The sequence below is a fragment of the Acanthaster planci genome, linkage group LG20 (genome assembly GCF_054643075.1).
Source record: "Acanthaster planci isolate LZ-2023a linkage group LG20, COTS_SCS, whole genome shotgun sequence".
NCBI lineage: Eukaryota > Metazoa > Echinodermata > Asteroidea > Valvatida > Acanthasteridae > Acanthaster > Acanthaster planci.
The window spans coordinates 7,841,675-7,857,263 of NC_141796.1; the positions used below are offsets into that span (position 1 = coordinate 7,841,675).

The window sequence follows — 15,589 nt, forward strand, 5'->3', positions numbered from 1 at the left end:
CACAAACAGATTGATTTATTCGACCAATGATCGAATAAAAACAATCACAGGAATTTCTGAAGTTGGTTTAACAGAGAAATTCTCAATTTAAAAAGAGCACTGCAAAAAAACCAAGTTAACCAGACACTTTTCAAGGCAGAAGATTGCAGGGGGAGGGGGTGTGGAAGTGAAATCAAATCAAGTATCAAGAAATGGGGCTGTACCCATGACAGCAATAAAAGAGTGTGATTTACAGAGCGCGTAATAGCTAACACAGCATGAGTTCTGTTTGTGCCAACCTTTTTGCACGAAGTAAAACCGACAAAACAAAACCCGAGTGATTAACCTCTCTCCAAAAATCCATATTTCGACAAGCCAGACATCACCCCCGTTATTTTCCTTACCCTGCTGAGTCTGGACACGGCCAGCGAGACACAGCCCTTGTAGTCCTCGGGATTGTCCAGGACAAGGTCGTGGATCAGACTCGTCGCGGCTGTCACTACACCCTGGACAGAAAGAAGCAAGAGAAATTTCACCTCAAGGTCCTCTTCTGATCTGATCTACTACCAAGTTACAGCTTTGGCTACTGTTTATCTCTAGACAACAATCCTGCCAAGAGCCTCTCCTAATCCTTCAAAATCCTTCACCGTGCCAGAAAACAACAGAGAGGATGAACTTCAAAAGCAGAAAGTGCTCAGATGTTATTGGTTTTTAGTGTGCCTTTTAAAACAGTCAGATTTCGTGTATAGAGAACGTCTTCCGCCTCTGTTCTGGCAAATTGTGGAAAATGTCCGATGGCCAACCCACAGCGGTACGTTCGTTGTACTTTAAACTGGGGGGGGAGGGTTCATGGGCCCATGTAAAGCGACGGCAGTTGGGCTGTACAGGTACATGTACCATCCTCAATCCTTCAAAAGCAAACTTCCAGGTGGAGTTTGAAGGATCTGGGAGCACAAGGATAAAATGTGCTTCTGTCGTTCCACAGAATTGGGTGATGCCTTGTCCCTGGCTAATTGAACGTGCCCTGGAACTACTGTTAAAACAAACGTAGGCAAGATGTGGATGAAGCTGTCGAAATTTTTCGAGTGTTTACCACTCCACAGGCCACCACAATAACTATCATACAACTGAAGAACAAGCACGTGTGTTAAATTCTGTACATGGGTATGTATCACTCCTTTTGTCGCTGCATCTCTCACCATGTGTTGGTCGTTCAGCAAGTGTATAATTCTACTGTGGTACTCCCCACTGGGGATGCAGTGTGAGTCCGTTCTGTACAGCCGCAGCAAGCACAACGCGGCACTCTGCTTCACTTCGTCAATGGTGTCCCTGCAGAACAAGTGAGCAAATATTAACCAGATACTTTGAAGCCAAAAGGTCATCCGTCCAGTGCTTACCCATCCCCCCCAAGAAAAGTGCGACTTGATGTGGACTAAAAGTGATCAGAAAAGGAAAAACAAATTTTTTGTAGTGAAAAAAACAAATCAATAGCGGGACTACCGGTATTTCTAAGGATGGATTTTGTGCCAGGGAGATATCAATTAGTTTTGGATTCTTTTGCCGTTCCCGACATGTTTTACAACACTCTATACTCAGTGTTTGCCCCCTTGGAAATACTTGTTTGTGGTACTTGCTGCTACAAATGGCTCAAACCAGCCAGCCAACACCAGCCAGCTCAGTGGTCAAGTGGTTAAGACGCCTGCACTAGTCATCAGGAAGTCATGGGCTCGATTCCCACCCGAGTGCGCTTGTGGTATTTTCACAAGCCTTCAGGGGCAAACTGTGCGTATACAGTGTTATAAAACACAGCGGGCAGTGCAAAAAAACCCAAAATAAATAGTGGGACTGTCTCTCAGGTGAATACATGTACACTACTTGTGATCAAGCATTTTACAATTGACTGGAGCTGAGACTGACATATCATCGAGTATCTACATGTAGCAAACAGCTGGCAAATAAGCTCACATTTACAAAAAATCGTAACTCTGACATTCTAATGAACTTGGTCCAACACAGAAACATTTGTTCATTTCAAACTAAATGCAAAAGGAGAAACTAGTCAAAAGAGAAGATCTAACCCAGTATCCTGATGCTGGTGAGCTGACAATTTTCATTACCAAACATCAGGAGAAAACATGACATTTTCACTGGTGACTGTTTTTCCATGCTGAGCACATAATTTTGTGCTTAGCAGAAAAGTCATCCACGCAGATACCAGGCGCACAGGCACCTCAAACTCTAGCGTCTCAGCCGTGGCCTACTGCCGATGATGGCATCAGCACACCTCAGCCCTTTTCGTGGCTTAAAGCAATACACACCGCTTTGCATTTTAAAGAGAGATCTTATCCTGCTTAGCACATTACTTCAACTGCTTAGCAAGGGCTACCTACTCAGACACCAGGAGCTTGGGCACGTCAGGCCCCAGAGTCTTGGCTGTGGCAGTGCCAATATTGGCATCAGCCAAACTCAACCATTTACCTTCATGACTTAAATCAAATGAACTGCAGGGTCTTTTGGACCACTGATTTCATCCTACTTAGCACATTACTTCAACTGCTTAGCACGGGCTACCTACCCAGACACCAGGAGCTTGGGCACCTCGGGCCCCAGCGTCTCGGCCATGGCCTTGCTGCCGATGTTGGCGATGCAGTGCAACGCTAGGTTGATGTGGATGGGCGTGCGGCTCGACATGTCATTCTTGATGTTCTGGATGACCAGCTGCATCAGGTCCGAGTTCTCATTCACCAGAACCGAGATGAACAGGTAGCCCTGCCGAGGGGAGAAAATATTTGACGCTAAGCAAACCTATCCATTCTGACTAGCAGGTAGCCATGCCGGGGGGGGGGAATTAGACATTGAACAAACATATCCACTCGGACTAGCAGGTACCGGTACATGCAGCCCTGCTGAGGGAGAAACAACTCAACCATGTCAACTCTGACCAGACGTATCCGCTCTCACTAACAGGGAGGAAAAATTTCAGGGAGGAAAAATTTCAGGGAGGAAAAAATTCAACTCTGAACAGAATTATCAGCTCTGACTCTACTCCAAGGCCTGTTGGACACTGTTTACAAATTACAACATTAGAAACAGTAAATTGCATGCATGTGTACTGATTCAGACCTGAAGATTGTGGCTGAATATCTGAATGAATGTTTATGACATCAAAAAGAAAACTGATTTTCGCGAATAGGGGGCAGGGCAGATCATGTACCTCAATCGCTGAATTACTGCACACATTACAAGGCTTTTTCCAGATCCCATCACCACACACATCATTCTAATCAGCATCATTGAAAATAATCAGTTTTTGAAAGGATATCAGATGTTATGGGCAAAAGTCCAGATGTATTTTGTGGCTTTGTGCCAGTAGGGACAATGAGAAAAGGAAATGTGCCATAATTCACACATTACAGGCCTTTCAAACATGTGGTCTGTAATACATGCCCAATGTTTGGTCTGTTTGATGTGTAAAAAACAAGAAACAGCAAGTTATAGGCCTATTATTAGCATAATAAAGTTCTTTGAATGTGAAAGCAGGTGTTGTGTTCAAAGCCGTAACTCGGCATACATCTCAATACCAAGCAAGTTGCCAGGGTGGCGCACATGAAAGTACCATCACTGACATCATCAAATTGTCTCCACTTTTGCTTTTGCTTTTTAGCGAACAGCGAGCCAGGCTTAAACAAGCGAACCTTGCCGAAGCAATATCCAGCAAGTCAAAGTCGAATTAATGATATCAAGGGGTACAACTCTCTGTGATATATTTCATTTGGTCAAGACTGGCTATTAGGATCCTCGGGTGAGATTGCGGGGGGGGGAGAACTTTCAAGGGCTTTCGGTTCATGTACACGAGTGGCTGCCCTGGAGAGAGTCAGCTCCAAAATGGCGAAATTTATGTAAATCTTGCACTTTAACTTTTTATAGAAAGTGCAAATAAAAAGCAAAAACCGAAATGAATGAAACTCTAAAATTTACAATTTTCAGGTTGCTGATCTAACGTCCACAAAAACCATGTGTGTGTTCTATGTGTGTAATCAACCCTGCCTTCATGTACATGCATTAAACAAAAGCAATGGCAATTATTTCATCAATCAGTGATGCCCTGTTACTTTGCATTTTCTGATATTGACGCTGAAAACAAGTTCACGGCAGGAAAACTCACGATCTGCTTCTCTGTGTACTTGTTGGAGCTGAGCAGGTTGACAGCCTCCATGTGGCCAAAGTCAATGTCGTGGCCCAGCAGAAAGATGAAGAGCAGCTTGCAGACGTACTTCTTCTTCTGGTAGCCATCCAGGGTTTTATCGCCTGAGAGGGTGGGCGGGCGGGGGGAGGGGGGAGAGACAGGAAAACGGACAGATGTCACCAAAAGGCAAAAACCGGGCTTGTTCCAAACGCACCGCGGCTGTTTTGTTATCAGGTTATATCCAACTTTGTCTCCGTCTTTTTTTGGTGCCGCCCTGCTTTGAAGTTGGCTAACAGTAGGTCCAACAGTGCCAATGGAACATCAAATATGATGCAAAAGAACAAATGTTATTGTACTTTCATTTAATCTGAACGCTTTGGGCCTTGGAGACGAAGCCCGAGATGGAGATGAAATCGAGAAAAGCAAAAGGGACAAAATTAAACAGTTCTGTATAATACCAGTAGCAACCATTCAGGACCACGATGGCCCAACACAAGTCCTCCAGTCTTAGCCTGTACAATATGATGATATTTCACAATATTTCAATACGATGCTGATATCGGATATCGTATCATTCGTAAAAACACATATCGGGATATCGTGTAAATCCATATGCCGAAAATTACCCCGATAAGCTCCAACTAATGTACTGTACATGCACATAGGGAAGTCAATGCACCACGTGTTGAGCCCTGCATTACTGCATTTAGGCCACACATACTTCATTGAAAACCTCAAACCACAAAGTCACTGTTAGCCCCACCAGCTGCAGGGGTCTTACAAGTATTCAGGGGGCAGAATCAAACCAACTGACTGTATGCACGTGCGATGTATTGTACAGTAAACTCCAGCTAAGTCGGCTCTCTCAATCGGGACTCGAGATCGTCATACGGCGCCCGCGCGCCACACACGTACACGGCCGTTTTCCAGTACCCAACTTCATCTCTGTCTCAGGCTTCATCTCCGAAACCAATTCCTGATTGTGGGCCTGAAGCATTTCAATTAAGTTGGAGAACTGTCATGTTTGGCCCTTTTGCATCTTACTTGATGTTCTGTGCCACTATCAAATGCTACTTCGCTTGCAACTTAAAAGACAGGTTAGTAAAAAAAAACAGCTGAAGCCTGAACGGAGACGAAGTAGAGTATAGGAAAACGGCCTACATGTTAAGTTCGTTCAATAAGGCGACCCAAAAAATGGGCAGAATGCATGCGTGTATCCCGAGAGGGGTCCCTAGTATTGATGTATTCAACCACGTGCATGCATCAGTCGAGCAATGTGGGGCTTGTCACTTGATGCTTCTAGGCAACCGAAGGAAACCAATACGGAAGTAGGATATTTTTATTGCAGACTTAAAAGAAGGATTTTTTGTGGTCTTGTAGAAAAGGGACCAAGTGAAACATGCCAACTTATGAGAAATAAATGAAGACTTAGAAATGAGGTGAGGGCATCAAAACCAAGAGTCCCTCTAGTAACACGCATGTGCTCTGTCCATTTTGGGGGTTGCCTTATTGAGCGAACTTTACCACTAATGTGTGCGGGGAAATGGCTTTTTTCCGTACGGTGCCATGATATGATACATGATGTCCACAATTTCTATGTTGAAATTTGCTTTCCATCAGCATATAAGAGTTCTTGATGTAGAGATAATACATAGGCCTGTACATCTTTTTTGCTTTTTGTTTTTTAGCGTGGCTCTCGAGACATAGTGGTGATTTCGGTTGTGTTTATTTTATGAATGGAAAATGACGTCATCACGATCATATCGGATATCGCGATATTTTTTCCACGATATCGCAATATGAAAAGAACTGAATATCAAACAGGCTAACTCCAGTCACAAGCTATTCATATCACTGCGACAAAAGCATTCCTTTGCCATTGCTCAACCTGTTACAGGTGACTGGTCTGGTAAGTGGTCTCACGCATGGTCTTGGATACAACAGTGTCTAAACACGGTATATGTACATACATGTACATATACCTATATGTACTAGTACATGTACAAGTACATACAGGAATCCCACATGCTTCAGCATGTTTGACAGTTACTGGCAATGACTGGTGCATACATGTACATGTACATACCGATACGTAACTGTAGAAGCCAACTCGAATGCCAGCAGCTGCGGCTACACCCACATGTACATGTACTTCTCACAGACACTTCTCTAACTGTCAGCCACAGCCAGCTTGATCAGTCAGTATCGATTCAACCGGCTTTCGGACCTGACCATCACCGATTGAAATGAAAATTGGTGGACTGATTGGACTCCTTGAGAACCTCCCCCCAACTGAAATTTGGTGTCAATCGGTCAATTACTTTTTGAGACACAGGTTAAGGAACTTTTGACTAATTTGTTTGGACAGCCATACATGTGTACCACAGCCAGCCAAGGAATCCAATCAGCAAACCAATTTTCTTTTCTATCCGTGAGAGTCAGGTCCACGAATGGACACGGAATGACCCAGCTGATTCGGACACAGACTCAGGGGCATGATTTCCTCTTGGCCACGATCCATCTGGGACACTGACCACTTCCAACATACCAGTAACATCCAGGCAGGAACGAGCTCTCATCTCAGCTTGTCTTTGCTCAGAACAAACAATTCAGCACACACAGAAATGTTGAGCAACTTTGAGTTATTTCATATGCCCCTAATTGCAGAGTGAAATTTCAAACGGGTGACAGGAGAGAGAGTAAATTTAAAGATTCTTAAAATCAACAGAATAGACAGAATCCACAGTTGAGGCATTGGACAAAACTGCACAAGCTTGCACATGTACATGTATTAACCCAATCTTCCCTAACCACACAGAATTCAACACCAGTAAAGTGTTTGAGTTTGTGGCATTGGGTACTGGTAGCTTACTATCCGGTGTTTAATTTTGTGTGAATGGGTACTGTGGGCCTGTACATACCCTGTTGAATTTGGACTGAATGGGTACTGTGGGCCTGTACATACCCTGTTGAATTTGGACTGAATGGGTACTGTGGGCCTGTACATACCCTGTTGAATTTGGACTGAATGGGTACTGTGGGCCTGTACATACCCTGTTGAATTTGGACTGAATGGGTACTGTGGGCCTGTACATACCCTGTTGAATTTGGACTGAATGGGTACTGTGGGCCTGTACATACATGTACCCTGTTGAATTTGGACTGAATGGGTACTGTGGCCCTCTCACTTTTTACCATCAAGAATTTCAAATGAGTATTGTATTTTTAAAGATTATGTAATGATGGAAAGTTTCCCCATTGAAATGGTGAGTATGTAATATTATGTAATATTATGTAATAAATACCATAACAAGGACAATCTTCATTGTTTCTGACCACAATGATCCCAGCTGCCAGGAATGGATATGCAGCATGATGGTGTGTGAGTTTGTTTGAATAGGTACTGCCTGTCTATACTCTTTGTACTCTGCAGTGGGCCTGCTGTACCCAGTCAAACAAAATTACACAGGTAAAGACCTGTTGGAGTTTGTGTGATTGGGTACTGTTGCAGCAGGAGGTACTGTTGAAGTCTGTGGGATTGGGTACTGTGAGGTAAGAGTGTTTTTCCAAGGTGATAAAGTTTGTGTCCAGCAACCCTTCGGTGGTTAGGGTTAATGTTAAAGCTTGTAATATCCCTAACAGTCCTGAATCCTGCAATTTTAATACAGGAATTGGAGAGAAAATGTCCGGGCAAATACATGTATGGGTAATTAACTTGCGTGTGGTACATGTACAGTGTTCTGTGACACAACAGCACACAAAGTTCATGAAATCTCCCTGTGAAAAATGTATACATGTACATGTACAAGGTACAGAGGAGATTCCTCTGCTACAGCCTACGCTGTACCTGTACATGTAGTTCAAGGGTCAACCTTCACTGAGCTTCAGCAACACAGGAAGGAAGCCTCCCATTTATTGACTGCATTTCCTCTACATTATTTTTCTTTGAGTGGAAGTGGACGGGCCTGGCGGGATCCATGCAGACAGTTACGCCTACAATACATGTGCTTCTTCTGCTCATAAATGGAGTCCAGACTGCTCATGAATGGAATCCAGACTGCTCATGAATGGAATCTACATGTACTAGTAGACTGCTCACGAATGGAGTCCAGACTACTCAACAGTTAATAAGTGCATGCCGCCGAGGTCAAAGGGCAATCCAAAATGCCTGCACCTTTACAGGCACATGTTGGCAGACACAGCAGAGCCAAAGTTCAGAGCAACAGTCCTGCACATGAAGCCCATTACTTGGGTTTACATTATCCATTCTTCTCAGCGAAATCATTTTTCGTTCAGAGTAACAACATCTGGACAAAGGTCTAGACCTTTTTTTCTTCACAACTGGAAATTCTCTACCTGCATTCATGCACGTGAACAGGTGAACGTTGTACATGTACCATACATTTTATTGGTTGATCATTTAACCTGGTGGCTCCTGAAATGGTTGCCCCAGATGGTGGTATACTCCCCAGGGAGTGCAGACAGTTCATAAGGATGTTTCTGGTCCCAAATAACTGGAATAATGTGGTACAAAGAGCACTGGCAATTCTGTCGATACTGAAATGTGCAATATACCGGTACATGTACATGTATTGTAAGCATGTCGTATATTATGGTACAAACATAGAAAATGACTCATTCCATTTCACTTGACTTATTTTTTACTCATTTATTTTTTTCCCCCTTTTCCTTTAGTGAAGATGGTATAACATGTATTAGCACTTGTTACTCATGTGTTTTATACAAGTGACTCATGAGTTATTCATGTGTCGTACATCAGTTACTCATGAGTTACTCACGTGCTATACATGAACACCCCTTTGCAGATTTATCTCTTTGCAGTTTTAATCTCCTTCCCAAAATATTTCTCCTTGGAAAATCTCTTTACTTTAAGAAAGCAATGTACATGTACATTGTAAGATGTGACAACCCTACTTGTACTGAATGTGAGCAAATAAATCCAAAATGGTCTGCTTAAGAAATTCCAGCTGACACTTCTCTTTTGACAGAACAAAGAATTCACAAAGCAAGCGACAAAAGGTCTTGGTTACTAGTACTGGGGTTTGCTGGTACTATTAATGACAAATTTATGCACCTGAAGCTCCGAGAGTGACCTGGGGACTCGGCCAGTAGCTACTGGAGAAATGCCCTCATGACTGGCAAATGCATGGTGACGGTTTTGACAGAGCAGCTCAGCCTCGTGAGAGAAATGAAGCGGGCCGTGATTACTGCCGGGCCCCGGCTGCCGGCTTAACCCCACGCTCCAGTGGCCCCGTCTGATGCCCCCCTCCTTAACGTCAACAGACCAGGGGCTGGGAGCTTGTGTCAGACCCAGGGTAACAGGCAAATGGGATCATATTACTGCTTGTCACAACACGCATAAATTTCAAATGCCCCTCACCCCTTAGGCATGTCAGATATATGTGGATGTGCCCACGTACATCGTACTATTCCACAGAGAAGATGAATTTTTATGAACAGTGACAGAGACGGGCATGCACGCACACTCTCTTAAAGATTTAATACCTCATAAATAACACATACATGTACATGTGTAGACCCTGTACGTTAGTGTAATCCTACATGTAACATTCCACAACAGACACTATCATACATATACAGAAGTACATGAACAGGTGCGTGTACATTAATTGTGTACAAGTTACATTCCACAAGACACTATCATACATACATACATACATACATGTACATGTAAGTACATGTACAGGTGCAAGTACCAGTGCCCTTCAAATAATAGGACACATCGGTTTCAAATACGGTACCTAACAACAAATGGCTTCTCTTAATTTAACCTTCCTGTTTAAGATCGGTGTTTGCACTGAATTAATGACTGACATCAAAATCAATGTTTAAGGGTAGCGTAATCCATCAGAGTTTTGCAGTAATATGCGTTTCATTATTTGATTTCATTTACTGTAGAATCCACTTTTAAAACTCAAGACTGTGTAGGCCTATTTAATGTAAATGTACATACATGTATGTACGCATACGCTGTACACATATGGGCACCGTAATTGCATATTAATTTCATAACAATACATGTGTCAAGTGTGAGCCGACCTTATCTGCGTATCCCATCTGCCCCGGTGCACACACAGGCTCAGCAATGAAATATGAGGTGGGAATACCCTAGTTCAATCGACGAGCCACGCTCTGAGCGGCTGTGCAATAACACAGCACGTGTGTGGGGACGAACACATGATAACTCCATCGTATCAAATGGCTCATCGGGCCAAGCTGTGCAGCTGATGTTGCGAGTTCAGCTACTTGTCTCGGCATCGCCGGGGTGCACCCAAGCACACACAATGCCAACAGGTGTTATGTAATGAGAGCCAAAGTCAAAATACTGTACTGACGTTATGTACAAGCGCATGCTAAGTACAGACATCATGATCATTAACATCATCATCAATGTACATGAAATCAATCTGTAATCACTCCTTTTATTTTTATTCTTAGGATCCCCAAAATAAAGGGTTCACTTGGCTTTCAATTCAACGTGGCAACATGTAAATAAGGTCAATTTCTTTTCATTAACAATCTCCTCATGAATGCATTTAGCAATTCAGTCGTGGCTTTCTTTATGCAAGTTGTCAGACTTTGCATACAAAACAAAACGTAACTGTTTCCCAAAGGGTTTCGTGCAAATCTGTCTTGTCAGGCAGCATGGGAATGGACAATCAGATTCACTTTGCTAATTGCAATCTGCAGCTTTGCGTGTTAATGAGCCTTTGAAGTGAATTCACAGGCTACACGGTGGAAGATGCATGTACCTGACACTGATATTTAGATACATGTGCATGTAAATTTGCTTTGTTTGTGTACATGTAATTAGAAGGGCAAAATTCAAGTACTACGGAGGTTGATCTAAAAAATCACGTACAACTGTTAATGAGCCTTTGAAGTGAATTCACAGGCTACACGGTGGAAGATGCACGTACCTGACACTGATATTTAGATACATGTGCATGTAAATTTGCTTTGTTTGTGTACATGTAATTAGAAGGGCAAAATTCAAGTACTACGGAGGTTGATCTAAAAAATCACGTACAACTGTTAATGAGCCTTTGAAGTGAATTCACAGGCTACACGGTGGAAGATGCATGTACCTGACACTGATATTTAGATACATGTGCATGTAAATTTGCTTTGTTTGTGTACATGTAATTAGAAGGGCAAAATTCAAGTACTACGGAGGTTGATCTAAAAAATCACGTACAACTGTTAATGAGCCTTTGAAGTGAATTCACAGGCAACACGGTGGAAGATGCATGTACCTGACACCGATATTTAGATACATGTGCATGTAAATTTGCTTTGTTTGTGTACATGTAATTAGAAGGGCAAAATTCAAGTACTACGGAGGTTGATCTAAAAAATCACGTACAACTGTTAATGAGCCTTTGAAGTGAATTCACAGGCAACACGGTGGAAGATGCATGTACCTGACACCGATATTTAGATACATGTGCATGTAAATTTGCTTTGTTTGTGCAATTAGGACAAAATTCAAGCTCAGCAGCTGTACAAAACTTGCCCAGATATGCCATGTTTATGATCTAAAGCCTATCTCACCAGAAATCAAGATCTTACAAGATTACCTTTAAATTTGGAGCGTATATTGGCCAGCTCCTTGTTGATTCGCTTGATCTCGGCTTCTTTGCTCTTGCCTAGGATGATGGGGAAAAATCAAAGACATTTTGAGTAATTTGAATCCATCTTTACTATGAAGCAATAAGACGGGGTTGGTGTGCATCTGTGAGTACATTTCCAATCTTACTGAGGGATTTACCAGCCACTGCAGTAGCAGATCTTTACAGGCCAAGGATTTTGAGCAATACACTGTACCTTATTACAATGTATTTATAACTACCTTTGATAGTCTCCCTATTCACTAACGTGCAACTCGACAGTGTATTAACATTTGATAATGCTCGCTGAGAAGTGATGATGCCCGCTGCGTAAATCATATGCTGGCATCTGGATACGAGACAGTTTAATCGATTACTGATTGAACAAGAGTCTGTGTGCCCGCAGCTTGCCACGCGTGCCCCAGTTGGTCAATTTGCACAAGGAATTTTCCACAAAATGGACGGGGGTGTTCGGAAAAATGAAAGTAAATTCTAGAACAAAATCACTGGAAATCCATCATATGTGTATATTTACTTCTTTGGATTCTCTAAGAAGGTATTTATGCATGGGAACAAATTTAAGCTTGGCCAGTCTTAAACTATCGTTTACGACTGACTCAGGAGACTGACTGACTGCGGCTCGGGCATGAGTCCCGTCCATTCTCATGAGCCAGTCTACGCACATATTTATTCCCTTATTTAAAAAAGGGAAGCTGGTAAGAGGGCTGCACACTGGACTTGTCTGAAGGGCCGAGTTCAGTGAAACTTTTGGACAACTTATTGGATTGACCTGGAGGCACAACTGAAATAGTTATCATTTGTACAAAGGTGGTTTGTAATGTCTGCTATGAAAATGAGCATCTCCGTTGCAGATCTGTCAGATTCTGTGGTAATGGCTTGGTGGAAAATTTTTGCAATTGTGTAAGAAAACACAAGGTGCATTTCCAACAAAGAAAAGTGGAAGGGGAGAACTTTTTAAATGACAAATCCCACAAAAGCCCACACAGGTAGGGGTGTGACAGGATTTCTCTAGATTTTGTCACATTTCTTCGGCAACCAAGTCCAACCGAAGGCCAAGAGTCTGAAGTCAAGACTAAAAGCCACAGAGTTTACTGAAATGCCGTCAGTACAAAAGGTCAGAAACAGAAAAATCTCATAAACCATTCGGCCACGTTTACATTGTGAATGTGCGTGGTCCAACCCAATATCCAGACTAATTTCAGCTGGTTCCATCAAAACTAGCCCAGAAATGTGTTTGGTACATGTAAATTCTTCCACTCACCCTACACATGGCACATGTATGCTCACACCAGCCATTTTCTAACTTACATCTCACTCATTCCAATCATGCTGAACTAAGCTGTTGCATGACCTGTTTTTGTTTCGCTGTGATCAGAGATAACTGATTATTTCCTCAGCATTTCTACTTCTACCGACTTCTTGATGAGGTACTTTGGCAAAATCTTTGCGACACAAGTGAAAGTTAATTTCAAATAGCAAAGAAATTAAACGCGCTCATCTTTTGTGGAAAATGAGCGAGTTCAGTGTTTGACAAAAGGCAGAGCCATTCAACAACAGACTCAAACGTGTTCAGCTCTCCGATATGTCCAGCCACGCTGACCAGGTCAACCTAGCTGTTCTAGAATGACCCTTCGTCACACTTCGCTGTCGGCACACGCTGTTCGAATAAGTACAGAACTTGGCTTTTTACTACGGTACCACCTGCAGGGCAGGGCTTAATCTAACTCACAGTTTCTGATGTCCGATATGAAGACCGCCAGGCCCCGCATACCGTCTCCTTTGACCGTGGGCATGATGGCTCAGTACTGGCTAACCAGCGCAGGCAAACGAAGAGGCAAACTTGACAACCAAGGGTCTGTGGGCAGACAGAGAAGAGAAAATTTTTTGATGGCATCTTCTTTCCTCCCCAAAAATGTTCGAAATTTTAAAGGTTTCAAGAGTGTCATGAGAAAGTAGAGAAGCTTTTCTACCGCTGCATACATGAGCCTGTTCACGATTGTAGTGCTGAGAACATGTTACACCATCTTATATACACGAATCCACAGTCAGAGAGTCTAACATGTTACATGACACTGGCTATCAAGGCATGCCACAACGCCTGATTTCCTTCTCATTCCTCATGTTAACCCTCCTTTGGTTTTACAGCACAAATATGCACGAGTGCCCACAGTCACTCTCATGTGTTTTCTACATGGAACACAAACATGCACAGGTTCAGTGTGTACACAGTTGGTTGCCAGCACAAAATGACCCAGGGTCTTTTGTGCAGTCCTCTTCACTGCATTTGGTTTACTGCACAATTATGCACATGACACATTGAAGCACAGTTGGTGGGCAGCACACAAGTGCAATCTGATGTTCCTGTGAGGGACAGTTGGTGCAGTGCACAACATGACACAGCTGTGCTTCTTTGAGGTGTTTACCAAGTGACCCAAAGAGTGACTTCAGCATTGGAGGGTTAATGAGATAAATACGGGCGTTTCACAATGGTGCGCCCCAAAGAGTTTGAAACACGTTGGCCAACCGCAACATGCAAAATTTGTCGACCCTTTCCAAACGCGCGCATTGGGTCAACATATTTCGCACATTGTGATTGGCTCACGAGTTGCAAACTCTTGGCGGCACACTATTGTGAAACGCACGTACACATATCATTACCATTCAAGCTGGCTCGAGTAACAATACAGCATCACAATTAAACCAGTTCACCAAGTCCATACTGCACAGTCATTGGGCAATCAAAAAAGGCTAAAACCAGGACTTTGGGGCAGCCTTCTCATCCTCATATCATGATTATCATGGGGCCATGGCTTCAGTCATGGACCAGAGGCTTTTACCATCACACAAGTCCTAGGCCTACATGTACAAATGTTATATGTCATGGACCGGTGACATGAGCATGACGAGTGCAATGAATATCACGAATATGATCATGGAGGAAAATGTACATCTTATTCCTCCATGATATGATCAATCATGTCAATGGCCATGCCCGTGATGAATTGAAATGGATTAATATTTTAAAAATGGAAGAGAGGGCCTGAAAACCCACAAAACAGCACAGAGGATCGAAACCAAGTTGGCCCCTAGGCCTAATGCATTATGATAAATATGCTTATCTTGCCCTAATCACTGCCCATCGTTGTAAAACTGGCAAATCTTACACCAATTGATTCCACCCACTACGGGCATGACGGGGCGAGTCGCCATCAACAAATTAGGCCTAGGCCTAAGTGCAAAACGCACGACATCGACAGCGGGGGCGAAGCGGTAATGTGAATTGCCAACGTTAACTTATCGCTGAAATCAGAACCCCGAATTACAGGCCAAAAAAAACACAGGAAAATTGTTTCAAAAACCCCAAGCCCTTTCTACTTACTCGACAAACCTCTGGTCACTCTCAGATTCATAAAAAATAGAACCGGATGGGGCAAAATCTGTCGGTGAAGACCTGTAGACGGAAGCAACGCCTTCAATCTTCCCAAGGCGAGTTGGCCGCCATTACCGAAAGGACACCTCCCTTAGAATTCATCCGCCAGAATGCAGTCGGCTGCCAACGAAGATTCGTCTGCTTCGAATGCAAAATTATGTTCGGGATGAATCGATTGGCAGTAAACGAATAGGCCTACACATGGCAGTTACAGGGACATAACGTAATCAAAAGGAAAAAGACTAATTGTTTAGAAGTTTAATTTTACATTACGTTGATATTTCAATCCCTACTGTTGGCCTATGTTGAACTGAATGTGTA

General features: G+C 43.0%; 1 protein-coding gene across 4 annotated transcripts in view; it reads right to left on the bottom strand.

The window, feature by feature from the left end:
• LOC110974887 (AP-2 complex subunit alpha-2-like) overlaps window positions 1-15,384 on the bottom strand; it is a 36,226-nt gene extending 20,842 nt beyond the window's left edge. For all 4 annotated transcript variants that reach the window (XM_087130396.1, XM_087130395.1, XM_087130394.1 and 1 more), the window contains exons 1-7: window positions 15,218-15,384; window positions 13,568-13,693; window positions 11,788-11,856; window positions 4,145-4,287; window positions 2,555-2,748; window positions 1,179-1,308; window positions 384-485 (exon numbers count right to left, since the gene is read on the bottom strand). In XM_087130396.1, coding sequence (XP_086986522.1) covers window positions 384-485; window positions 1,179-1,308; window positions 2,555-2,748; window positions 4,145-4,287; window positions 11,788-11,856; window positions 13,568-13,631 — 702 coding nt within the window. In that variant the 5' untranslated portion in view covers window positions 13,632-13,693; window positions 15,218-15,384. The remainder of the gene's footprint in view (window positions 1-383; window positions 486-1,178; window positions 1,309-2,554; window positions 2,749-4,144; window positions 4,288-11,787; window positions 11,857-13,567; window positions 13,694-15,217) is intronic.
• Between the last annotated feature and the right edge of the window lie 205 nt (window positions 15,385-15,589).